The sequence below is a fragment of the Hesperophylax consimilis genome, chromosome 18 (assembly GCF_061612785.1).
Source record: "Hesperophylax consimilis isolate HC1 chromosome 18, BYU_Hcon_1.0, whole genome shotgun sequence".
NCBI classification, from domain to species: domain Eukaryota; kingdom Metazoa; phylum Arthropoda; class Insecta; order Trichoptera; family Limnephilidae; genus Hesperophylax; species Hesperophylax consimilis.
Window position 1 is genome coordinate 23,740,502 of NC_142853.1, and position 27,594 is coordinate 23,768,095.

At 34.9% G+C, this 27,594-nt stretch overlaps 1 protein-coding gene across 4 annotated transcripts in view; it reads right to left on the reverse strand.

Annotated features, from left to right (window-relative positions):
* mnb (minibrain) overlaps positions 1–27,594 on the reverse strand; it is a 126,579-nt gene that overhangs the window by 98,304 nt on the left and 681 nt on the right. For all 4 annotated transcript variants that reach the window (XM_089642706.1, XM_089642709.1, XM_089642705.1 and 1 more), the window contains exons 2-3: positions 27,100–27,353; positions 5,966–6,081 (exon numbers count right to left, since the gene is read on the reverse strand). In XM_089642706.1, coding sequence (XP_089498832.1) covers positions 5,966–6,081; positions 27,100–27,157 — 174 coding nt within the window. In that variant the 5' untranslated portion in view covers positions 27,158–27,353. The remainder of the gene's footprint in view (positions 1–5,965; positions 6,082–27,099; positions 27,354–27,594) is intronic.

Consider the following 27,594-nt stretch of genomic DNA (forward strand, 5'->3'; position numbering starts at 1 on the left):
GCGGTTACTCAGCTGAGTGACTAATGACTACTACAGGTTGAAAGATTTTTGTTTTGGGGAAAAAAAAGTCACCGGAGAGCAAAATTTCGTTCACATTTGTTACTCTAAATAATGTCAGGAATCACTGGCTAGCGTTAATAAAGTTATTCATATATAATATGTATATAACAGTATGTACTGTTAAATTTATTGTGAAATGTAGGTGGATATACTCATTGAAAGGTGAGCAATAAAGTTTATTTTAAAGACTTTATCAAGGAATGCACAGAAGCAGTTTCCCGTTTAGGAATGGAACAATTCCGAGTGGGTAGCATATACCCCGGTGCCTGACTATAGTTAAGGATTGAAGTTAAGCCAGGTTCACACGAGGACAAGACAATATTAGCCTGTCCTGTGATTAAGAAAAGTATTAATTATTTTATAGGTACCATGATGTATTGGATTTGTTGGAGGACGAACTAAATAAAAATAATTCAAAAAACAAAACCGTGGATTAGGAATTGGATGAGGCGCAGATCTTCACTGGGATTGTCTGCAATGATCCTTAAAGAATTAGAAGAGGTCCTCAGGAGTATGGACAATTCGACCTGGTGTGCGGAGATAGCTTGCTCGTAGAAAATAGACTAATACTCTACGTCTACGCTATTGAATTTGACTCATGAGACTGCGGTTTCAAATCTCAAAAACACCTTAAAAAATTGCTCTATTTTACTATAATCACATGAAACTAACAAGTAGACTACTACTATCTCTATATCGAGGACAATGTCTTGGTTATTTTTTCTGTTCTCCAAACTTCCTTTTACACTAAGACAATAGGTTCGGAGCTGGGACAATACAATATTGTCATGTCCTTGTGTGAACTGGGCACAAGTCAAGTACAGTGGGTGGCCAAATTATTATACTCAAAACTATTTATTTGTATTTTGTCAGTTTGTTATGAAATAACAAACAATATATACAATATATACTAGTATATATTGTTTTAATACTAGTAAGTGTATTTAGGAATACAAATTAAACATGTGTAGATAAGTTGAATAGTCTATTAAAAGAGAAATACATATTATTCAGTATTTGGTTACTCCGCCTTTAGCTTCTATGACGGCTTGAACGCGGCGTGGCATGCTTTCAATGCATGATATGGCTACTTCTTGGAGTTTTGGAGTGTTGTGCCATACTCTAATGATATTCTCAATCAGTTCTCTTTTGTTTGTTATAATTTTATCCCTTGAAATTTCAGTTTTCAGGACTGCCCACACATTTTCTATAGGATTCAAGTCGGGCGAGTTTCCAGGCCAGTTCAGGGTATTAATCTGTTTGTTTTTTAGGTATTCTGTGATAGATTTGGCTTTATGACAGGGAGCAGAGTCTTGCATAAATATAAAATTCCTATTAGGGAACCATTCTGCTACCTGTGGGATCAGTTTTTCCTCCAGAACTTTCTTATACTGATCCTGACGCATAGTTCCTTGGACGATGTACAGCCTTCCAGTCCCTTTACTGCTGATGACGGACCATATCATCACTGAAGCAGGATGCTTTACACGTTCCACAATGCAGTCTTCATTGAATTTTTCATGCGTCTTTCGCCGAACAAACTCAGTTTTATCTTGGAGAATCTGTATTGACGACTCGTCCGAGAAACAAACCTGCAAGAAATTGTTTTTGTATAAATGTGTAAAAAACGATACTCTAACCATGTGTATTCTTGTATTAGGGTTATTCAAACCTTGCTCCAGTCTTCCTGTGTTCAGTGTCGATGCTCCTTGGCCCAGGCCAGACGTTTGGCCTTCATGTCAGGAGTGAGTTTTGGTTTTTTTAGTGGCCGACAACATTTCAGTCCCATTTCTACAAATCTTCGCCTGAGAGTCCGCTCTGATATTTGTACTCCATTATCATTAAGAATTTGTTTTATGATGAGCCGTGGCTTTAGACGGTTTTCAAGTGTAATGCGACGTATTTCTCGCTCAGTTCGAGGTGTTGTAATGCGTTTTCGCCCGCATTTACCGACTCGATCCTCCTTGATCGGTATTTCGGCGTCCAATTTTTGCTTGATATTACGCACACTGGACTGTGATACATCACACAAATCAGCAATTTGACGCTAGGTATATTGACAATGCCGTAACATTGTCGAAATCTGTGCTTTTTTCCTTGGTGTGAGGTCAGCACACTTCCCCATATCTGTTAATAAACATTTTTAGGTTAGGTCGGTTGACAACCAATAAAAAAACAAAAAAAAACAAAAACTAACTAAAACATGATCACAATGTATTGATCGAGTACTAGAATAATTCTAAATGTAAAAAAATCGAACACTTACTGAATAATAAGTCGATAACACTGAAGCCAAGATTTTTTTCGAAGACTTCTCACAAGCCAGCACAGTAAAATTTTCGACATGTACTGATACTAGCAGCCGCCATTTTGATAAAAAAAACATTTATGTGTTGCCACACTGATGAAAGTGTTGCCAGATATAGTGGCTAATCAGTAAATTGAAAAATCATAACATTTTTCCAATAATAAATTAATTATAGCCACCACTTTCACAGATAGCGACGTTTTTTTGTTTGAGTATAATAATTTGGCCACCCACTGTACATTCCGTAACATTATATGTATCAAAATAATATACCTACAGATTTAATATTATTAAAAAAAAAATCACGTTATTTCTAACCTAAACATAAATAACATCCATGCAATAAGGAACGTCACTACTGAGTTCGTATTTTAAAATGCATATTCTTACAAAATATGCGAAAGTAAATAAACAACAAAATCGATGACTTCACGTGAAATTATTTATCAATATTAGTCCTATTGCGTAGTTATTTAGAAAGCTTTTCATTCTGCAAAGTTATGTCCGTTTGTATCACCGTGATAGGCTAGAACGGTGGTTGCTTTGGTCGAGAATTAACACTCAAAATATTACTTACTTTATTGTAATTAAATTAGAATCACTAAATTAAAATTAAAATAAATCACAGGATACACATTTAAAAAAATTGCCAGTATATGCCTTGTTCAAAATGTCAATAATAACAAATTAATTCTAGGTACATGATTCCTGGTCAGTGTGTTTTGTAAAATTAAATTATAACATAAAATTACGAAAATAAAACACGACGGCAAAAGCTTAGTAAGTTTTTCGACAAGATCCTGTTTAATAATGAAGTGATAGATTACTGAACAAGGGCATTTTTCTACTACTTACTCACTGTTACAGTATTCTGAGCAAAAATAAATATATAAAAATAAACAAACAAAAGTGCATTTTACAAATGTATACAGTGAAGCCAGTAAATGTGATTTTATATAATATTTTAAGGAATATCTGTGAAAATCGATAAACTTTGTGGAAACATGACCTTTTAAGATGAGATAATGTTTATGAAAATTAATCTATTTAATTAAAGTAGTACATCTTTTTTGTGATTTCACATAAAAATTACAATAAAAATAATATTTACGTGGATGCTGAAGTGTTATTGTCGATAATATATTAATTTCAACTATTTAATTCTCGGCCAGTCTATTTGTGCACGTCACTGTGCGTATGAGATACAAACTGACAAATGAACAGTTCCATAGAAAAATAACAATAAACTTTGAAATGTGTAGGTAGGAACTCTCAATAATCAGTTATTATTGATGTGATTATCAGTATACGGTGATTTAAAACTGTTGTGTATATCTATCTGCTGCATCTGTGGTTGTGTATTGGTGAACAGTATTGAAATTGAATCTGGAATATTTTATGAATCTATCGGTGGACGAAAAAAGATTTTAAAGCAATACAGTTTGACAGTTTGTTTCCTGATATAATCGACTAGTTGAATTATTTCTAGAACAATGAGTTAATATTCCAAAATCTTGAGTAGAACTGCGGGGTATTCAACCATTGACGCCGTTATTATCTGCGCCATTTTGGCCTATCGGTAACATAAATAAAAACCAATTTGAATACCGAATGTAAGATCAGACTATGTGAGTGGGCAAGAAATGAGAGCATGAGAGAGCAATAAATTTATAATTTAGTTCGATTCTCAAAAAGAGATTTATTATTATGCACTAGATAAACTTATATAAAATTAAAATAAACTCGTGTAAAGACGTAGAGAACGATGTACTCGTGTAAAAATGTAGTTAGTAACAATAATTGAAGGTCACAGGAGAATAAATGGATTTATCAACACTTGCTAAATCAAGAATAATTTTAAATTCCTTTCGGACATCACGTGTACCTAATATAAATCATTTGTGAAAATTTAAAAAATAATATCAATTAAAAGTAACCAAGAGTGTAGGTACTTATTTCCATCGAGTTTAATTTCTATAACTCCGTTTTAATTTAAAGCTATTTTTTAAATATTTAATACGTAAACATAATTTGAATAAAGTTTATTTATAAACAAGTTTTGCCGTGTAATTATAATCACGCGTGGACGGCTGTTTCGCCTTCCGAAAGGCATTATAAAACTGTGGTGAAGCCGCTTACAGACGATCTATGCATATCATTTATAATATACAGGTGTTTAATTACAGAGCAGAATTGTTTATAAATAAATAATTTTAAAAAATGTTTAACGAGAAGATCATGAGTATAAAAATATCTTAAAATTAAAACAGCGGATAACAAATAAAAATGTGGCTTCTTTTAGGGCCATTCCACATATTTTAAAACATTGAACTCTCAAAACAAAACGAATTTACATCAGAGGTAAACACATCATAATATTAGAGTCACTGTAAAGATAAACCGGTAGACGTGTGTTGTGAGCGTGTCAATGAACCCAAAGTAATCTCAATTTTTCCTTGCTACTTATATATACTTACTTTTGGTAAAATTAAACCAACATTTTCAAATACCTAAATTCTTTCTTGAGCGTTTTCGTGCAAGGCTAGGCAGCGAGGACGGACCGCCAAACAACTCGGTCTTGACACCATACTCCTTGCCTCATTCACATTCATACATCGTCTCATACGTTTTTCTTATGTTATTCCAACTCTTGACATGGCCCGACCAAGTATCTGGTTCACTTGATCTTGCCATGTCTTCCTCGGATTCCCTGACTTCTTGTACCATTTACATTCGTGTCTCCTTACACTCTTTTCTTCGTTCAATCTTATTCTCCTTACACTCTTTTCTTCGTTCAATCTTATTCTCCTTACACTCGTTTCTTCGTTCATTCGCTCTACATGCCCAAACCATTTCAACGTTCCTTTCATAATCTTACCCATTATGCTTACATTCTTGCGAATCAATTATGTAGTTTCCTGCATTTACCCTTCTCTCAATACCTTTATTAGCCTTTCCATCTCTCGTAAACATACTTCCCAAATACACAAACTCATCCATCTGCTCAAGTATTCCTCGTTCACAACTATATTGTGCAATGTTTTCATACTCTCTCTTTCAAACACCATGAGCATTCTTCACACATACTTCGTTAATCCTAGATACCAGAGATTGTAGATCTTTCATACTGTTATCAATCATGAAATCAGCACCGCCTAATGCTACGTATCACATCCGCGAGCCGAACTGAACCTCAACTTATGGGAAAGAAACGAAGAAACCGCAAATGGCGCGAAACGCCGCTTGCAGTCGATACGTTCCTTTCCCGTAATTCATGGTAGGGTTCGCGTTTCAGTTCGCAAATGTATACATACCCTAAGAGGGTCTTGTGGTAAATATCGACATAATTTTTCTTTCAAATTGATATAGATTATCTTTTTAGTGTACATATAACCGTATCCATAGATAAAGAAAAGTAACAGGGAAGATGAGCAATGAACCATAAAGCGTGTCGCAAACATCGCTCACCCATACTGTGTATATGCATAATATTCAATGGCTCCGCCCGCTTTGTCCATACAGTCTGGTCGTAACATCATATAATCTCCCTCGTGTGGTAGGGCGGGTCGGGCCGCTCTGTAAAAGGGACCACATTACCTGTATGTCTGAGGGCGCAGTGAGTTGCAGGAGCTGCTCCTCGGCCACTAGCCGCCCGTAGAGCGGCACGTGCCGCTGCTGCTGCCGCCCTGCATCGCCTCCCACGGCGGCGGACACTGCAACAAAACAACAACAAACATTACACACTTATCAAACAATTAACAAACCATATTTTCATTACGTTGTTAAGGCGTAAGATAGTTTTTGAAAGGGAGATTATATAAATACAGATGGAGAGCGCTAATATTAAAATAATTACAAACGGCTATAATTAATAGACGTAAGCGAAAATATTTAATAAATCATGACTTATTTAAAATAGACCAAAAATCTCTAGACTTATGTAAAGCTTAAAATCTGTGATTTTTTTCATACCTAAAACACGTTAAATAACAGAACCGTATGCGTTTTTTTATAAATTTTCGGAGCATACTTTGCGATTTTTTTGAGGGAATTTCATTTATGTATTTACTTTTCAACTCTAATGAATAGAGATTTTCTAAAAAAATAACATTTTTTTCAGAGACTGAAAAGTGGCAAAGCAGTTAAAAGCATTGAAAAACTAACCTATAAACCTAAATTATTTAACCAAGTTTTTTTTCCATCACTTTTTAATTTAAGGTGTGTTGGATTGTTATTTTGATGAGTTATCCTGTCACCTTTATATTTCGGTAGAAATTCAGAATGGGGGGTCTCAATTAAACACTTTTGTGAATACTACTCCCAACCGTCTGTACCCAGTAGGACTGGCATACCCAGTGAAACTGGGGGTAATGGTGAGGGGAAGAGAAAGGTGAGACACTAACTGGCTATTCAGATCTGGTATGATACTGAGAATGTATTCCATTCTGGAACAATAGTTATCAAAAACTCGGTAAATAACACAGATTACAGAAACGCTGCTTTAGCCGTGTTTGGTGACTAGATATGAATAGGCAGGTTCTTCTCCGCCTGCCTTCCTCTTTCCATCTCCTCTCCCTCCCCACTCCATTTAGCCTCACAACATACCGAAATAGGGGGATGCCGCAGACAATTGGAACTCTTGTAAGGGTATTCATTTTTTTTAAATATGAAGGTGATTGAAGTCGATAAGGTACGTGTTTAGCAAATAATAATAACAAAGGACTGTATTGATATCCAGATAAGGTTGTCGACAAAAATAAATCCGTAGACAGATTAACCTCAAAGAGTCAAGTCTAAATAAATGTACCGCGGTGAGTCAAAATAAGTTCATCGATCATCATCAAATCATGTTCGTCGAGTTTTTACCAAATTTAGAAAGACGATTTGTAGGTTAGGCATAAATGTCTTTCCTTCTGTTCTCAATTCAGATATCATAGTAGGGACAAATAAATAATTAAAAAAAAGCATCTTAATTGATTTTAGACTCTTTCCACTATTGCCGCAGTTATTTAAAAATCTGTAAACATAAATTAGTTAGTTCATTGCAATGTTTTTACCCAAGAGACATACACGGATAAAACTTACTGATCTAAAATATTGCCAACTTATTAAGAATCCGGTTAAAAACGTGACTGCAGGCCCTTAACGAATGAATTGATAGGTTTCCTTAAACTTTTAGTAAAAGAGGAATGTATTATCGCAATGTCGGAGCTTATGTTCATAAAAATCATAATATTTCGTCACAATATATTATAAGATATGGTCCGTTTTCCGATATATTAGGAATGTACTAAAAGTTAAACACGAAAGAGGCCTGCAATCCCATTTTTAAATGGATTACGAATAATTTGAAGTAATTTTTCATGGATCTGAAATACTAATTTTTCTACGTGTACTATTTATTTTATGCGTGTTAAGCTATAAAAATATAGCGATGCTTGTTTATCAATAATCTACAAACGTAAAATAAGTCATAGAAGAAGTCAGAGATCGAGTGAATCAAATACTTGAGTCGGGCCACGCCAGGAGTCAGAATAATAAAGGGGTGTGTGTGAGAGTGAATGAGGCAAGGAGTGTCTGCCAAGACCGAGTTGTTTGGCATTTCGGCCTCTCTGCCTACCCCTGCCGGGAAAAGGAGTGATGGTTAGTTATCATTTTAATGACACTGACGTTTGATTAAATAGTACGTTTCTGAGAAATTTGAGAAATTCCCCGGTTACGAATAATCTGACAATATTTGCAAATCTCCTACTTCCACCACAGTAAGCGGAAAATGTTGCTTGTGTTGTGATGGAGGACTTAGCCAGCAGAGGAATTGAACAAACTACGCCTGGGTGGGACCCAAACGCGATGTCAACTCGGCCACCGACCGTAATTAACCTTACACAGATAATATATTCTAAGCTTGGTATGTTTACGACAGCCTCCGTGGTCGAGAGGTAAACCTCTCTACTAGCAAGCCGAAGGTCGCGAGTTCAATCCCGGAGCAGTCAAGTAAATTTTATTTGATTAATTTGTGTTATTTCAATTCATTTAAAATAATATATATAGTGTACTTGCGGCACGTTCCAGAGTGGAAGGTACTATTAGTATCGCCCTGGTGTAAGTCCACCATTCAGAATTAAAACGTTGCTTGAAATGACTTTAGCCGATTCCATCTTCATTATTTATTCAGTTTTCATAATTATTTTTAACTAAGATCATATGGCCTCAGTAATTTGGAATCCTCAATATCAAACATATATTGATCGCATTGAAAATATTCAGAACAAATTTATGAAACACCTATCGTATCGTTTTAAGCATCGATGACACAGAGCTAGTTTACGAGCTGCTAGTCGATGAGTCTACAAGCTAGCGAGTAAGCGAGTTAGCGAGTGTCGATGACACACAAAACTTTCCACTCGCTCAGTTGCGAACTAGCTAGCGAGTTGGAATCACGTGTTATTTTGCGTGACGTGTTGTTTGCATTCTATCGTTTATTTTTTTAAGTTGAAAAATGAAGTGGAACACGCGTGATATTACAGAGTTTCTCAACATCTACGAACAATACCCTATTTTATGGAATATAAAAGACAAAGAGTATTGTAACACAAAAGTAAGGGATGAAATTTTCAAATACCTCTTAATTAAACTTAACGAAAAACAACTAACTGTCGGTATGGATGTGAAGCAACTGAAGACAAAAATAAAATCAATAAAAGACGTATACAGACAAGAAATAAATAAAATTGAAAAATCCAAGTTTTCGTTGTAAATCCTTCTTGATAGCATAAGCTAAGATAACTACTGCCGCGCGAACTACTTCCGTTGACATTTTTTGCTGACTGCCAAAACGCAAAGATACTCGCAACTAGTTACTAGCAGCGATGATGACACACGGCTAGTTAACTAGCTTATAAGCCAACACGCCAGCGAATGGCGAGTAAATTAGCCCGTCTTTCTATTTTACTCGCTGCTTTTTTACAATCGGATAGTCAACTAGCAGATTGTAAAAAAGCCGATGACACGGGGCTAGTTTACAAGCTGCTAGCGAACTCGCTGGCTTGTAGCTTGTAAACTAGCCCCGTGTCATCGATGCTTTAGTGACCATCGATTTGTCCCTGTCACTTTATATAAACGCAGAAAATCTGCATAATGCATCTCTGATGCATTATTCTTACACAAAATCGTGAACTGTCTTGTTGATTCATCTTATCTGTTAGAAAAGATTGCATTTCGTTGCCCCAAGCAAAACACCAGATCGAACGATTTATTTAGAATACCACATTGTAAATCCAAATAGCGCAAAACTCTGTAATAGTACGTATCTGTGAAACTCACAATGCCTCTAGAGATGTAGACATTTTCAACCATAACTTGATATCATATAAAAGTCGGCTTAATAAATTAATATATTAAAATACTTTTATTTTATTCGATTTTTTTGTTGTGAAAATTACATTATTATCACCCGTAGTGAATAGTATAGCTATGCGAAAAGTTGTGTTTTATCTATTTGTTTTTAATTTTATGTATTTCTTTATTATGTTTATTTTTTTGGCATTTAATATGTTGTGTAGATAAAAAATACTAAATCAACATTTAACTCAATGGAACTTAATTGGTCTAGAACATATGAATGTTTATTGTTTTAATTTTTTACTGTACGACGGTTTGCTTCCTAAATAAAAAGAAGAAAAAAAAATACTCCTGTATTGTAATTGAATTACTCCTGAAAATGCATACATCATATTTTGACCTTAATGAAATTGTACAACCGACCTAATAGTGTGGATATATTCTGCTCGTGGCATGCTATAATAATCAGTAATGCTTGCTTACAAATATTTAAAATAAAAACAAAACAAATATCTCGTAAGAATTGGAGTATTTTTCAATTTGGCACTTATTATTATATTTTGATATCAGATTAATTGTACACGTGGTACGGCCATAAAAATGAGCTATGCCTGTTTACCAACAATCTACAGCAGAAGAAAAGCAAGTAAATCCATCGCGAAACGGTTTGTCGGAGGTAGCAGTTAGTAGTTGCAGTAGCAGAGTTCTAAGTCGAGCTAGCAGCAGCGGATGGAATCCCCGACCCGCCGCGAGAGAGCGAGCGAAAGAGGGCGGCAGAGCAGAACCGCGGCGCGTGTTTGGGTTTGGGGTATTGATTGCCAGAACGGGACGGGCGCGCCGGCACAGCGGGGGCAGGGGGCACAGCGGGGGCAGGGCACAGCCTCCGCGGTGAGTCGACGACTTCCACGGCGAGACTTGTCTGACGTTACTTCCCCGTGCAGTCAACATTTATATTAACCCTCAAGAGATTACTGGCGGAGGTTTGATGATGGCGCGAAGGCCGAAACGGGGGTAACATTTATCTACAAACCTAAGTCGCAGATCGCCAGACCAATAACAAGCGAGAACACTCGTTAAAATATTAGAGCAATGGTAAGATTTGTTGTAACATCACTGGTAACAGTTTCGATAATGGTGTGGTTGTACCGGTAATCAATAAAAAAGTGGGTGTGTCAAGCCTACGCAAGACAGAAGTGAAACTTCTAGTTTCAGCTGATGCTTGGCGTGGCGCAGTTCGCTGGTGTCTGAGAGAGAGGAAAGAAGAGAAGAGAGAGAACGTTCGTGAGCGGCTCCCCCACCTCAACAAGGTTTCACTTCAAAAATGCCACAGCCGAGAATCGAACCTCGCTTAACTGATTGAAAGCCAACCACGCTGAGCACCAACTGTAAGCAAAGCCGCATAAATTGATTATATTATGTAGGTTCTGAAAATATGAGAGCTTGTTATGTTTTATAATGTTACCTACATCACACCCAAAATATAATATATTTTTAAAAATAATGTACAATGTACAGAAATAGAATCCCACACAAGATCGCGTAGTGCGCTCTAGCGAACGGATATTTTATCAGAGGGAGATAGTTTTAATTTTTTTTTCTGTAAATTATTACATATTATCAAAATAAATAAATTAATTAAATAAATGTAATACAATTATCATAATATACGGATTAGATAATAATTTTAATCCAACACAATAACGCAAAGCGCGCTCTAGCGGAGTAATGTTTTATCACAGTGAGATAAGTGTTTTTATTATTTTGCAATATTATTTTCTTTTAAAAAATGTTCTGACCTACTAAAAAATAAGATATTGAATGAAAAAGGCGTTAAAAACAAAAAAATAATGTGCGATGGCCGAGAATCGAACTCGGATCAACTGCTTGGAAGGCAACTATGCTGACCATTACACCACCAACGCCAGTTGTCGGGATGAGCTAAGAAGCATTTATATGTTACTTCAAAACTTTGACTAGATCAAATGAACTTTAATCGGTGGTGGGGGTACCCGCATTTTCGTTTCGGTCATGAGTCGGTTTTACTCCGGTCCTCGAAATTGCATGACGCGCGTAAAGAAGTTTCACTTCAAAACTAATTGCTTACAAGGACGGGTTGTTTCGGAGAATTTGCACAATTCATCAAATTTCAACGTTCATTTTCGGGTTCTGTGAAAGTCCTATTCAAGTTCTGTTTTTATATCATTATAGGCTAGTTGCTTGACAGAACTAAAATAAAAACAGAACTTGAAAAAATCTTTCACAGAACTTGAAAATGAACGTTGAAATTTGATGAATTGTTCAAATTCTCCGAAACAACCCGTCCTAAGAAAGGTTAATTCACAGAATTTTTAAAATTCATCAAATTTCAAAGTTAATGTTCAAGTTCTGTGAAAATCCTATTCAAGTTGTGATTATCTAACTAAGGTGAAATAATAATGGAACTTTCACAGAACTTAAATGTTAACTTTGTGTGAAACTACCCGTCCTTGCTCATAAAGATTATTCTATTGACGGTTAAATAATGGTACGAAGGACGAAAGGGGTGAACTGGTAAATCACATTATGCCAATTATCTAAACCAGTGATGAACAACTCGCGGCCCGTGGGGCCCATTTCGTGTGGCCCGCGAGCCTTTTCGTACTTCCCACTCGGCTGAATAAAATATGAAAAAGTTTACGGTAAAGAATATTCAGCGGTTTCTGTTGTTTTAAAAAAGGGTTGAGCGGAAAACTTCGGTCTCTCTTCAAAGTTTTGAATCAGCCGCTCAAAAGATTTTTCTTACTTATTCTTAGACAAAATTTCGTGGTTCAACCTTAGGGTGCGTATAAACACGCGAGCCGAAATAGCGAGCTAAACCACGACTTATGGGAACGGAATAAACCAACCGCAAATGACGCTTCCTTAGTTCCTTTCCTGTAATTCATGGCTCGGCTCGCTTGTTTTTCTCATGTCGTGATTTTTTTCTACGCTTACGTAGAAAAAAATCACATTTGCATCCCAGCGCTTTTCTATTTAAAATCTATGTTTGATGCATTTTATGGTTTTCCGTTTTATAAAATACTAAAATTTTATTTTAACTTTTCAACGAAAAAATCAACAGTTTCCCAAAACTGCAAGTAGGTATTTTTATATGTTCTTTTTTACCAAATTATAAAAATCGACATCATTATTGGTTTGGCCTTGGAGATACAAAATTTTCGCATGTGGCGCTTTGTTTTTTGAGATTTCAAATACATTTACAACACCACCAATTGTACGCACCCTAACCCCTGCGGCCCGCGAACAAATTGAAAATGGATAAATTGGCCCTCCAGCAAAAAGGTTGATTATCATTGGTCTAAATACTGTGGAGAGCTGGAGATGCAAAACACTTTACTGGAAATATTTCAAGAGATTACCGCAGACTCCCACGGCAAGATGGACATACATGTCTGATATTACTTCTGCAAGTGAGTGTTATTGTACTGCTAATCATTACAAAATTATATTAATGCGGAAATGCAAAACTGCGTACCTACTGAAAGTAGTTAAAGAAAACCTTGCGGGTAGACTCATTATACAGTACTTAAGGATAAACGTAACGTACGTTATAATCTACGCGTTCATATTCTACGTATACATACGCGAGCCGAACTGCCGAACTGAACCGCAACTTATGGGAAAGGAACGAAGCAACCGCAAATGGCGCGAAACGCCGCTTGCAGTTCCTTTCCCGTAATTCGTGGATCAGTTCGCGTTTAAGTTCGCAAATGTATACGTACCATTTGGTGCCAATCATTTATTATTGAATTGAAACCCTTTTTGGAAGTTATGCTTTCAAATTTTAAGACGAAATGTTTATTTGCGGCCGTAGATACGCAATAAGAATAAATTATTTTTTGCGTTTAAAAACTCAATTATTTCGAGAAAGGCTTACTAATGCAATATTGGATTGACACCGATACAGGTGCGAAGTGACAAAAACTAACTAGAAGAAAGGTTAGGACTCGTTAGATAATACATCTGAAGGTTTATAATTTTTTTTGCAAGATTACTTGTTGATAATGGCGCGAATGCCAAAACGCTTTTACTGGTAAAGCATTTAAATGCTTTGAAGCACAGAACATTTATAATATCGTGGGAATACTGGCTAAAAACGTTAACACTAAAATCGCTGTTCTGAGAAACAAGCATTTAAGTTTTGTGCAAACATCAACCTTTTTAAATAAATCTATTTTTATTTCACTTTTTTCGTGAATGAATGAAAATCTTGAAAGTGGAATTAACCTACTTCCCGATCGAGCTTGAACATGGCAGATAGACTCATCGATGGTGTAAATCATTTTTTTGTGACAGCTGTGTTGAGGATCTTTTTAAAGAAATTAAGGAGAGGAAGTTCTGGGAAGGAAAAACGTATGAGGGGTGGGTAGGAATCTAGGGATCAGTGTGTCCAGAAATGACGGACGGATGATCTATCCTTTCCGCTGTGATGGGTCGAGAGATACCAGTTGGAGAGGTCAAAGGGTCTCGTCAAACCAGCATCTCCCGATCCGGCACGCAGCTGGTGGGCAGGTGCATCCTGAACACACATCACCCGATGAACCCGGGCACCCCTGCTAAACACCAAACGGTTTTTTCCCTGATTCCATTAAAAATCACGCATACAAACGCCGACATATACGCATTTTTAAATTGGATATCATTACAGCTATTAATATACGAAATAAACGTCATTCCTACCCAATCGCGATTTGGCGCTGTTTTTGACTCGAGTCCCTATGAAGGAAAGTTCAACAGTCAGTCAAACCAATGTTGTTGTTGTGATATATTTTTAAAAACAACTATTAATGAAATTAAACGTAAAGTAAAAAAAAATATTTTCACTGTTTTTTTTAAGGGTTGTTTTTATTTGCAGTTTTATTCCAGTTTCTGTTGACATAAAAATATGTTGAGTGTTCATTTATAATTTATAATAATAGTTTTTTCATTTGTAACCGTTTGATTTTTAATTACGAATGTTCGGTTTTTAAGTTTATTTCCAAAATGGTATATCCAATCTGCAAAACTAATTTTAAAAAAATCTGGTAAAATAATGGAGCAGTAATAGTCTGATGATAGGTTTTTTTTCAGTTTTTTTGGGCAATTTTTTATAAATTATTATAACAAATTTTTTATTGCAAACTAAAGTTTTAAATACTGTGTTTTCTTTATTTAAAAATAATCCATGGGTCAGACTATAACTGTTTATTTTAAAACATTATTTTTTTTATTTATGCAGATTGGATATTGGTGAAGTTATCAAAATTAATTTTTCAAATTTACTCGGATATCAACGAGTGCAAAGGTATGTGCTCAAACTATGTGACTTTCAGAAGTGTAGACATAGATTCTATGCAAGTATCGATTCAGGACGTACTTATTCGATACATTTTTAACTCACAGCTTTTTAGCAATATGCATGCATACATACACATTACATTATATCAATAAAAAATATTTAAAAGTATATTTAAATAAAGTATATTTGGAGTAAAAAATCTTATGTACACTTTGCTGTCCGGTAACGTTTTTTTTAAATAAAAAATTAACTATTCATATTTTCACCACATGTCACCACTGTTTTATCCTTTGTCAAAGTTTGAAAACCCATCTGGCAAATATTTTATTCGAATTTCGTTGAATAATGCACGTATGTGCCTATATTTGCGCACTTTTACAATCACAACGAAATAGCACGGCACCATTCGTCTCATTTTTAACTATTATTATTTAGTGTATGCGATAGAGCGAAGACGCTTTTTGACATACTTGCTTATAACAGCTGTTGAACACGAAACGCAATGCCAATGACAGTGATGTAGTGTGGAAATTTTAAATTTTTTTGTTTTTAATTGAAAAAAAAATGCTACCGGACAGCAAAGGGCCCATAACATTTTTTGCTCCAAATGTGCTAAGGAATAGCTGGTTAAAGTTTGTCGGGTTAGTGCCGATACACCCTGTATAATAAGTTTTCATAATAAAATCAATGCATGAAGAGACCACGAGTTTGGTTAGTTCATCGTTTTACTATGAAGGATATAAATCGACTGTTGTAAAAATCACAAAATTATATCATGACTTTGTAGTTTGAGTTTCCATTCCTAAATTTAAGAAAAAGAATAACTAATTAATATTTTTAATAGTTATCATAAGATTAGATAATAACAATAAATATTAAAATGAGTAATTTCCAAGTCCCTGGCAAATTATAGAAATAGCAAGCAGTGGGTTACAATAATTGAGATGTCACCACAATAGGGCGGATTGAATAGTTTCCCGCCACTCCTACGATCAACGATAAACTATGACAATTATTTTATTTTATTTGGTTTTACGCCCAGCCGGGATTTTGCATGGATTTTAAGAACAGAATATAACTAGTGAACTATCGAGAAACACAAACACAAAATGTTTAAAGTAGAAATAATAGTAAACTGAATATGAAACAATATTAGTAAAACATGTAACAAGTAACATAAAATAATATATAAACTAGAACAATACTACATATAAGACAAATCACTAAAACTACATAACCAACGCTACTATAATTTGTAGGATTCAACAAAATGCTGTTATAGATTATGCTTAATTCTATAAATGGATCAGTGTAGATATATCAATAGTACCCCCAAAACTTGTTGCCCAGATTACGGTGTGTATGATAGTTGGTTGTGTGTATTATTGCAGAAGTATATGAATTTTATTTTGTGTTCATAATCGGCACATGGAATTTAATAGTGGCAACGATGGCAGGGCTGTAAATTAAGTTTGTAATGACTATGTAATACTACCAGGTCTGACATAATTATCCTGCCGGACAGCATTATTACATGCAATTTATTCATCAAACTAACATTATTAATGTATTCAATTGGGATTGTGAGGTAAAAATTTACGTATCTAAGAAATTTGTGCTCAATTCTTTCTATATTGTTAGAGTGAACTGCAGAAGCAATATACACAGATGATAAACACCATTTTATCCGTCCTTTGTTACTAAATTAACAACGTTTAAAAAAATAACAATAATATTTAGGTAGGTTTAAAATAAATAAAAATGATTCGCCGTGTGTATTCGACAATGATATATTATAAATGTTGAACGAGTCTTTTAAAAACTCAACATCACTTCCCACCTGGTTAAGGTGGGAAGGTTAAGGCAACATAATATTTCGAGGAAAAGATGTGTAAATTTACTATCTTCATTCATTGTACGTGAAAATACAGGACGCTTAACATATTTCAAGGCATACGTTAATCATTCGACATGATAGATACTAACACCTGACGGACCAAAATGTAGATTTATCTTATCCGTGGTTTGCAAAAACTATATTAATTATTTACACTTCATAATTTATAAAATGCATTACATATTGTAGACGTAAAATAATAAGCATTGTCTGGGGCAACCAGCCTATTCATAGTTGGAAAAATAACATTCTAGTACAAAATTATTTGCACGATTTGCAACATTGCAAGTTTTAAAAAATCGCCCGCAGGTGACCACTGAGTTCAAAAAAATCAGTACACTATTATATATTTAGTGCTTTAATTGTTGTGGTCTTGGCGTACAAACGGATTCAAAATGTGTGAGGCCGGAAATATTCAGCGTGGCAGCGCGGCGTGGGAGTAGCGCTTTAACGTCGCCATTCACACGAGTGTTAACGCAACTTCTCGCCTCAGCTGTCTTTTTGACATTCACCTCTACTGGCTAATTTATTTATGAGTTTTGTGTTTAATATCTACGTGACTCCTGACGTATTATTATAATTATTTAGGTAATGGAAAATCTTTTTTCAATGGTCGCTGGACTCCAGCACGAGACGCACCAAAACAAAACGATTTCAGTTTGTACATTTCTTAGAGATTCCATGCAAAATCGGAATGAAGAAAATTGAAACGCGCTAAAAACAAGAATTTTTGAACAGTCTGTAAAGCATGGACATTGAGGGTCGGCACCAAAAAATAAACACTATTTGCTACTAAGTACAGCAATACCACAAATTAATGATTTTTCCGTAAATTCTAAACGGATATATTAGATAGAATTAAGAAAATGTCAGTTTGCAGTAAATAAAATTCTTTTAACTGTAATATTTTAAAATTAAATTTAGGCAAAACTTTGCAAAATGTTTTCACTGGTTTTCAAATTCACCTATTACAGACACTTTAGTGTGTATTTTAAAGATTACAATTAAGGCGATGCACTACTAGTAATGCAAAATCTGTGTTTTTGGTTTGAAAATTTGGTCGCCTAGAAATGTTTCAGATGCTTTAATTAAATACTGCGAGTAGAATACATCCTGGCCTTTAAAATGATCGAGTATTTTTTAGATAAGTCTTTTTATAAGCCCAGAAAAAAATAATGTATAAGGCCTATGAAAACTGTTTAAAGTTCAAAATCTCCTACTTACGAACCCATTTTTGGTTATGGTTTTATTGTATCATATGGAAAATTAAGTTATTTATAAAATGATCCAAAAACATTTAAATATTTGTGCCTGAACATCCACAAAATAAAATAAAAGGCGCTTTTTGGCCATGTTTTTTTCTTGCATAAATCAAAAAAGGTGGATGGTGTTAAGCGGGAATTTAAGCCTTATCGCCATCTACGTAAGGTGTATTATTGATAGCAGCTCGATTCAAAATATTACACGACGTAGTGCATCGCCTTAAAGAATATTATTCACTGGAATAAATAAACATTTTCCTAACTAACGGTATGTGTGGTATGCATTACCTGTACATTATTAGAAATTTATGTTCGTGGCGTTGTCATTTTTGAGTGCTGACCCTCAAATAGATAAATGTCACACTTATTTGGAATATCTGGGAAGGAATGGGAGGGTTAAGGTATTTCTCTCTTCAGAGTGATAATATTGATAACTTTAAAAAGGTCTATTGTACAAATGTTGACCTTCTGGCCGTATGTACGTATGTGTGTATGTATGTGTGTATGAATGTATGTATGAATGTATGTATGTACGTTGCAACCCAATCCGGATGTATAGATTATATTAATAGGGCCGAGCGGGGCGGCGGTGCATCGCGGCGGCGTCTCTCCGCTGCGGTCTGTGGTGCGGTCGGGCGCGGGTCTAATTGCGGCCGGAATTGGCCGCCGCGTCTCGTCCTTAGGACGCCGCTAATTCCGTCACACGTGGATATTGATTACAGTCGGCCTCGACCACCTCGACTCGCGTCAGTCGACAGACTCGTCAGCTGAGGAAGACGGATCAAAGAAAAGCTGCAGTGGTTGCAGAGGTCGCGGTGCATGGATACACACATGAGAACACTGCCGAGGGCAAACAGTTTACTTTAGAAATATTGGCAACGAACGTATAAAATTAGAAAAGCAAAAAAATTATTGCAACGATAAATAATGTTAACCTCGTAAGTCAAAATGTTAAAATTTCAGTATGAGTGAAAAAAAATCTTATTGAATTTTTTACAAATAGTTTTGAAAGATGTTTTAATAATAAAGTGAAGCATTTTGAACACGTCGGATTTTTTTTACTTTTTTAGTCACCTTGTCGTTCAAAAATGAGTAAACAATAAAAGCTAAATAACGTTCATCTTAGAGATAAGAAGTTTACATATTGTTATATGATATTATGTTCGACGGTGTACCATTCCCCAGTCCCAATAAAAAAGGTTTTAGTTCATAATGATAATAATAATATTTGGATGATTGGTATGGCGCCGTTTTTGGGGCAAAATCACCTCAAGGGCGCTGTACAAATATATAATACATTTTTACAATGATATATATGTTATTACTATCTTTATACGGAGATAATATACAGTACCATACTTACCTGGTACACTAGGTCTGAAGTTAGTTCTGGCACATCATCTTTAAACTTTAAAATATGTATAGGTAACCAACAATTATAGCTATTTTACATTATTGTATTAGTTTTGGCTTCTATATTTTTCATGTTATTTAGGAAATATTGAAAAAGCAAGTATTTATGCATAAAATGCACTAATAAATAGTTACGTTGATGTTACCGCAGATTTTAGGGAATCTAGGAACGAGAAATTTACTAGTTAGGTTGACAACATAAACATTCAAATTGATAGGAAAAGGCAACAAACCAAGATGCGAGGAACGCGGGGTCTCCTTTGCCAATAAATGAATCTGACAGTACACAGGCAACTCGCATCGTAATATTACAATTAAGTCCCCGAAAATAAAATCTCGTCATGAATTACTAGCCATTTTACAGATATGTTATAATTTACCCACCTCACTCTTCAATCATTTTTAGCGTTGCTACGCCAGGCAGATTGTAAAAAAGGATCATTCAAATCCTGAACATAAATGTACCATAATAAACTGCGCTGAAAACCTTTGCCTTACTTTAACCAAACTTTATTTTTATGTGCGAGGTCTGGTTATTTTCGTGCTCTTCGGCGGTCATGTACGAATAAGGTCGTAGTTTATTCAAAGCATTGTCGAGCCCAGATATATGGCAACGGGGTCCGCCTCCAGATTTCATGTCAGGCCAAGTCTATCAATTCGAAGGTATATGGTTGACAGGAACAATAATTTTTAAGCCCTTTCTTATTTCATCTGGTATAAAATCAATATTCGCTATAAGTGGCCAATAGTGTTAATTATATTTTATCTGAACGTGTCTGTACATTTTATTATATTAAAATAACACAATAAGTCGGTGTTATATCTGTTGTATATTATGCGCAGTGATCAATTAAGTAAGCGGAGAGAACTATCAATTTTTCAACACCAACAACCTTTTATATCATTCTCCTGGGGATATTCTTGAAAGAATGAATGGTCATTAGTTTCTCCCAGGGCCTCATTTGTGGAGATAAAATAAAAATCTATATAAAGAAAGTTCACTGTCTACGTGAAATTTCGAAAAAATCTGCGTGTTTTAAATAAAGTAGCAATGATAATAATTAAATTCAAACACGTGTTTCAATTTTTTACAATTATTTCAGAAAATAAATGGTAACTCGTCAAAAGAAATCAGTGCAAGTCGAAGACGAGACAACAACGCATTCACAGTCTTTTGAAAGGACTAATTGTTACACTGAGAATAAATAACTTAAATTGAATGACTTAATTGACTCTGAATTAGTAAACTTTGCAGATAAAAAAAACATCAAGGTTCCTCTGTAAAATGTGCATAAAGCCAGTTAGAATAGTAGATGCTATCAAGTACCTAACGAATAATCAAATACCTACCAGGTTTGTAGTTATTACCGTTTTGAGAGGTGTCATCATAGAACACGCAATATTATCACGATTAATTAAACATCGGAAAAAATTATTTGCAAATGAACAACAGGCGTACATTCCAAAACTGATAATTGGCGGAAAGAACAACGTACTACGTACTCGTATAATATGATTGGTAAATTAAAATTATTCATTTAATATCAACGGTAAATATTATTTTTTACTGTATCGATTGAAAAAAATTGATACTATAGTCTTCATGTACCTATCTTCCGTGCAGTTCTGTGATACTCCACTTCTGCGTTATCTATTACTAACTTCAAATAATCTAGATACAAGCGAGTGTTTGAAATGCTCAGTCCTAGTATTGTTACATTTAAACATGATTTTGGAAAGAGTAGCTCCCGTGGGAATAAGAAATTCAATGACGTTAAGTAAATCAGGGCTGTCTATCCTACCATTTACAATTTAAAACATAAATATTAAGTCGGATATAATTCTTCGATCAGCGAGTTTTAATAAATTTGATTATTTCATCAAGTTAAAAATGAATTAAATTAATGTGTCTTATAGGAATTTATTTTGAATTTCTTCGATTGCTTTCGAATGTATTTTAAAATGGGGGGAGTTGTATTCGACTTAGCTTCGAACCAAAGACGTAAACAAAAAAATTAAGGTAGAAAAAAATATTCCTAAAGCCTCAAGTGTCATAATAATAACATGCTTATCTAAAATCATTACTACAATACAGCGATTTAATCTCAGGATATTTAATTGCATGGGAGCGTATGTTTTAAGAGTCGCCATTATGACTTGTAAAACTAGGAAAGAAAATTCATCCAACCCTAATAAACTAATAAAAGTTATTGTATTATAATCTAATATATATTATTAAACCCGTGTTTCCCCACCCGCCTAATTTTCTTCACAACCAGCCACTCTGCCACCTAACGGTGGTTATGGTGGGGATAGTCTTTGGTGTCACATCGAAAGTAAGAGAGTTTGGTGGCTGAGCGTGGGTGGGAGTGGTTGACGAAAATGTGCTTTGTTATGGAAAGGCCGCGAATGCTTCAGATTATTTCAGAATGGGACCCCCGACCGTGTCGGTGAGTCTGGAAGGTTCCAGAAAGTTCATGAAAGTTCTCGAATGCTCTAGAGTCTAGAAGGAGAACTTTCAAGAAGGTTCTATAAGGTTTCAAACTGAGTGACGGAGAGTGTCGGTGAGTCTAGAAACAGTGATACTCAACCTTTTTCTTCTGCGGGCCACATTCATATGTTTGTAAAGCTACGCGGGCCACAACACTATACTGGTCAGTGTTGCCAACGGTGTGAGCTTGATTCCCCCTTTTATTACTCGAAATCCATGGGGGGGGGGTGTTAGAGAATTTCTGTAAAACATAATAATTCCCCACAAAAAAAAATTCTAAATGAGTGCTCCCCACAAAATATTTGAAATACATGGGGGGGGGGGGTTGTTACAGAACTTCGCTGAAAAAAAATTCCGCACAACCAAAAACACCATATGTAATTCCCCACAACAATTTTTCGAAATCCATTGGGGGGGGGGGTTAGCTACGGAATTCCATTTTCGAAAATTTCCGGCCGCAAAAAATATTATATCAAATAGATATATAAAAATAAGTTCAAGAGGTTTTGGTTATGTTTAGTAGCCTAAATGGCGATACATCGCCTTCGTTGGTAGTAACACTGGTAACCATTTAACTTTGGAACTGTCAAAAATTTATGTGTTGCCATGAGCAAAATTATTTGCGCGCATATTTGTCTGTCAAATCTTTGTTTTTTAGAGATAGATCTAGCGTGTGCAGTTATGTTGTGCAGTAGCAACACTCTTATACCATATTATATTATATAGATAGTATATTATACTTATACTATCCTCTTCGGGTTTCAATGTCTGTACGTCAAAGTAGCAATTAATCTCAAATTACCGTGATATAGAATGCCAGATTTTGTAAATCATGTTCCTGATATTAAATGTATTGAGGGCCGCACAAAATAGCTCGGCGGGCCGCAGGTTGAGTATGACTGGTCTAGAAGGTTCCGGAAAGTTCGAGAAAACGTTTTCGAAGGAGCCACAGCAAGGAGTGGCAAGGCACAGGAGGTATTACTATAAGGTATGATTGTACTTAAGTTTTTAAGTTTTCTGCAGCAGATAATTATTCAATCAGTCATTGAACCACGCGACAAATATGTCGCGTAGTTCAATAAAAACAATAATTTGATAACGCATCAATAAATTACAGCATCAATTTACGAGATTTGGCATAACAATCATATAAGTGAAATCCTTTCCTCAACAAACTTGTATTAGTATTTTTATTATCAGTAGCACAACAATAAACAAATAGCAAGTATGATTCAATTATCCACTTCCTTATGATAACATATGTTGAGGTTTATTTATTTATTTAAATGTACGTATAATGGGGTCCTTGCTTAAATGCGAATTTTGAAACCAAATATATTTTTTAATTGTTTTCTAAAAGGTAGCAAAATTTTGAAAATATTTTGCCTTTTGAAATCCACAAATAGTTAAAATAAAGAAAGTTAACCATCTTTTTAATGTAAATGAGCGTGTAATCAAGTAATAGGATTTACGCAACCATCACACTATAGGGTAAATAAATATTCTATAAATAAATTACATAATTAACCTCTTAAGGACCACGACCGAGTATACTCGGGCGGCTATTATGTGCCAGAATTCGGAATTCATACTTAAAAATTTTTTTTATTATTTTTTCACACTATGCACCACAACATCAATATTCAGTCCCATTTTGGGTTTATATAATGGATTTTATATGAGGATATATATTTTGAGTAAATAAAATCCTTGATAAAAAAAGGTTTTTTTTTCCATTTTTAATTTTTAAATGATTACTGAAGGGGTTAAAAACTTCTTCAATAATAATTGTGGCAACATTTTTTAAATAAATAAAATAAAGAAAGTTTACCATATTTTTAATGTAAATGAGCTTGTAATCAAGTAATAGGATTTAAGCAACCATCATACTATAGGGTAAATAAAGATTCTAGAAATAAATTACATATTTAAAAATTTCTTCAATAATAATTGAGGCAACATTTTTTAAATAAATAAAAAGTATTACCACTATTTTTAATATCTCGATATGTTCTGGAACCAATAGTCCATTGTTCAGAATACAATGTATACCGAAGGGACCATCCATCGGTTCCAAAACATGTCGTGATATTAAAAACAGTGTATAATATGAGGAATAATAAATATTATACTACATATAGCACGAAAGATTGGTTTATAATTTCGATAAAAACAACTAATACGATGACCTCCGTGGTCGAAGGGTAAGACTCGACTAGCAATCCGAAGGTCGCGGGTTCTAATCCCGGTGTGAGCAAGTAAATTTTATTTGATGAATTAGTGTTAATTCACCATTTATTAATTTAAAATATCTCGAAATGGCTTCAGCCGGGTTTAGTGACCAGACCTGAATAGCCAGGTACTCCCCCACCTTCTTCCCCTCTCCACAACCTTCAGCCTCACAACGTAACATAATTGGGGATGTCATAGTCTCACTGGCTCCAGACGGTTAGGATCAGTTGGGACTCTTATGCGATATTCACATTAAAAAACGGTTTCCTCAGTATCACTATTACAATTCTTAGTAAAAACGTTTCCCTTTTTGTCATGTATAGCAAAAAGGGTCATTTTCATCAAGTTTTTCATCATTTCCACAATACAGGCCCTGGCGCGTGACTGATATTGACATGTCACGTGATCAAGTCAGTGCCATCGAGCAACGATAGTTTACAAATAGTGACGATTGTTGTTGTTACTGCTATTTTACCGCAAGAATATTAAATAAACACCGTGATTATACTATTTTAAACAGTGAAGTTTGCTTGGCGACAGCACTAACTTAATATGGCGGTCGCGCGCCCAGATTTTTTTATTCTAGCAGTTACTTATTGCCAGCAGAATAATCTGCATGAATTTTGAAACCACATGACAGTTGAAAATGCATGCAAGAGGCTCATTTAAAAAAATAAAGACAAACATTCCCGGGTTAAGAATAAAACTTAGCCGGTCGAGGAATTGAACTCACGTCGTCTGGATGGTAACCAGACGCGGTTCGAACTCAGCCACTGACCCGTCTTGTGTTATTACTATTTATTATATCCTGTGTTATCACTGTTGCTCTTCAGTGCATTCAAGGAACGAAGGGGGGAGGGTTTGCAGTGATCGGAACAAAATGTGGATTGATATCCAACTTGGGGGCCGGGCATTCGGTGAACCACGCCACTGGAAAGTTCAGCAGTTCTCTAGCAGCTGATCATTTACAAACGATTGCTCACACGCAGTGGCAGTGAGCTTTGTGAGGTTTCATTTCGACATAAATATTTATTGTTTTGATACTATTAATATTATTTGTACCAAATTAATTAAGGTTACTCGTAATAATATCCACAGTAAATCCGAATACGGTCTAAAAACATTTCAACATTAAATTAATGCATATTTATGTACATTGCAAATCAAACAATAATCTCCACATTAAGTTGGATATTCTAGTATGAATTTAATTTGGTTATGTAGGTACCTACATCCTGTCTTTTTATTAAATTATATATTGTTTTAACGTAATTATGTTAATTTCTTAACATAATGGTTGTATTTTTGTATAATTTAAAAAATATATAAAATTCAACTGTTGTTTTCATAACAATGTATGTAAGTATAAATAAGCAAGCAGTTTCGTGAAATTCAACCTAACTAACGAACCATCGTGCAGTTTCCACGCAGGGGTAGGCAGGGAGAAAAGACCGCCAGACAATTCTATCTCGGCACACCCTCCTTGCTACATTCGTATACATATATATAAAATTTAAATATGTCAGTTGACAGCCCTGCTATCGTTGCCACTATTAAATTACATGTGCCGACTAGGAACATAAGACAAAATGTAACATTATTCTGCAATACATACACAACCAACCATCAGACACACTCACTAACCGATAGGATGCATGATCTGGGCAACAAGTTTGAGGGTTATATTGACATATTTACTGACTTCATTTATAGAATTACGCGTAATCTATACCAGCACTTTGTTGAATCCTAGAAATTATAGTAGCGTTGGTAATGTAGTTTTAGTGATTTGTCGTGTATGTAGTATTTTTCTAGTTTTTATATTATTTTATGTTACTGTTACATGTTTTACTAATATTATTTCATATTAAGTTTATCGTTATTTCAAGCTTATAAACTTCGTGTGTAATATTAGATAGCTCATTAGGTATATTTTTTTCTAATCCATTTAAAAGTCAGGCTGGGCCGAGATATCCATAAATTTATTTGGAGCACATTTCTGAGGATAAAACAAATCAGTCTTTTCAAAATATGTGTTGTAACTTGGTTAAAAATAGATAGGTATGTATCTCGATGCAGGAGTGTATCATTTTTGTACCATTCGTACCAGCAGTGCAAACAAACCTCGGGTTTAGGTTTATACCTGGCCCGATAGTTCTTGGAAAAACCCGCATACCTTAAACACAAAGGTGCTAAATTGAATTGACACAATGCATAGATTCTCCATGCTGCCATAGTGGCAAGGACGCATTTTGCAAAAATTATTTTGAGAAAATTTGACAAAATTTAACATGTCCTGAGTGTCTGTACACAAATGTTATTGAAAATTTTGCAATAATATATCGTTCATATTTTTGTTTAAAGATAATATATATATATAGTTTTGCTTGAAATGTTTTTTTATTATTGTGATGATAATTGGAAATATCGCGGAGTTTTAGGAATATAACTAAATTAAATATAATTTGTAACTCCGATTTGACCCGAAAAACCAATGTGGAAAAATGTTTGTTTTGGCAAGCTCAAAAATATTAATTTTCATATGGAAAAATGCAAAATCGCTTACAATCAATTTTATTAAATATTTCCGGAAGAAGGCATAGTTGTGTAAGAAACTACGTAGTTATTATAATCGTATATGAAAATTAATATTTTTTGTATCTCACCGCATTTTATAGTTATCTCAAAGAACTGCAAACAATGCGCAAACATTTATTATTATTGTTTTCGTTCAAATGAAATTGTAAATAATAATAAATAAAAAGAAACATATCTTACATTTGTTTTTGGAATTGTTGTCCATCAGCAGGTTATCATGTTTATGCCAGGCCGCCATGTTTGTTGCCTTCTGGAGGAGCCCCTAGAAGCACTAGGGCCGCACCAGCGCGCCCAACAAAGCCAAGGGGCTCCAGCCTCTCTACCCCACGACTGCCCCACAGTTATACATCCTCATTTCCCACTAGACCACAACTGACACTAACACTTGACACTCTCCGCGAGCAGGGATCGTCACTTTCAACAACACACTAACCCTTAAAACAGAACACAACATGCGTTATTGGCACTGACACAAACTCGCTTGTCGCATGCATCGATGCTTCCTTCAGTAGATAACAAGATGCACACACAATGCGATAAGCAACTACTGCGCCACAATTTCTGATGAAATCGGCTCCTCTGTAAACACAACGGCGTGAGGGGTGACTAACCTCTGACAAAACTAAAACATAGACCCCCGTATTTACAGCCTAAGAAACAATATTTTACTTTCGG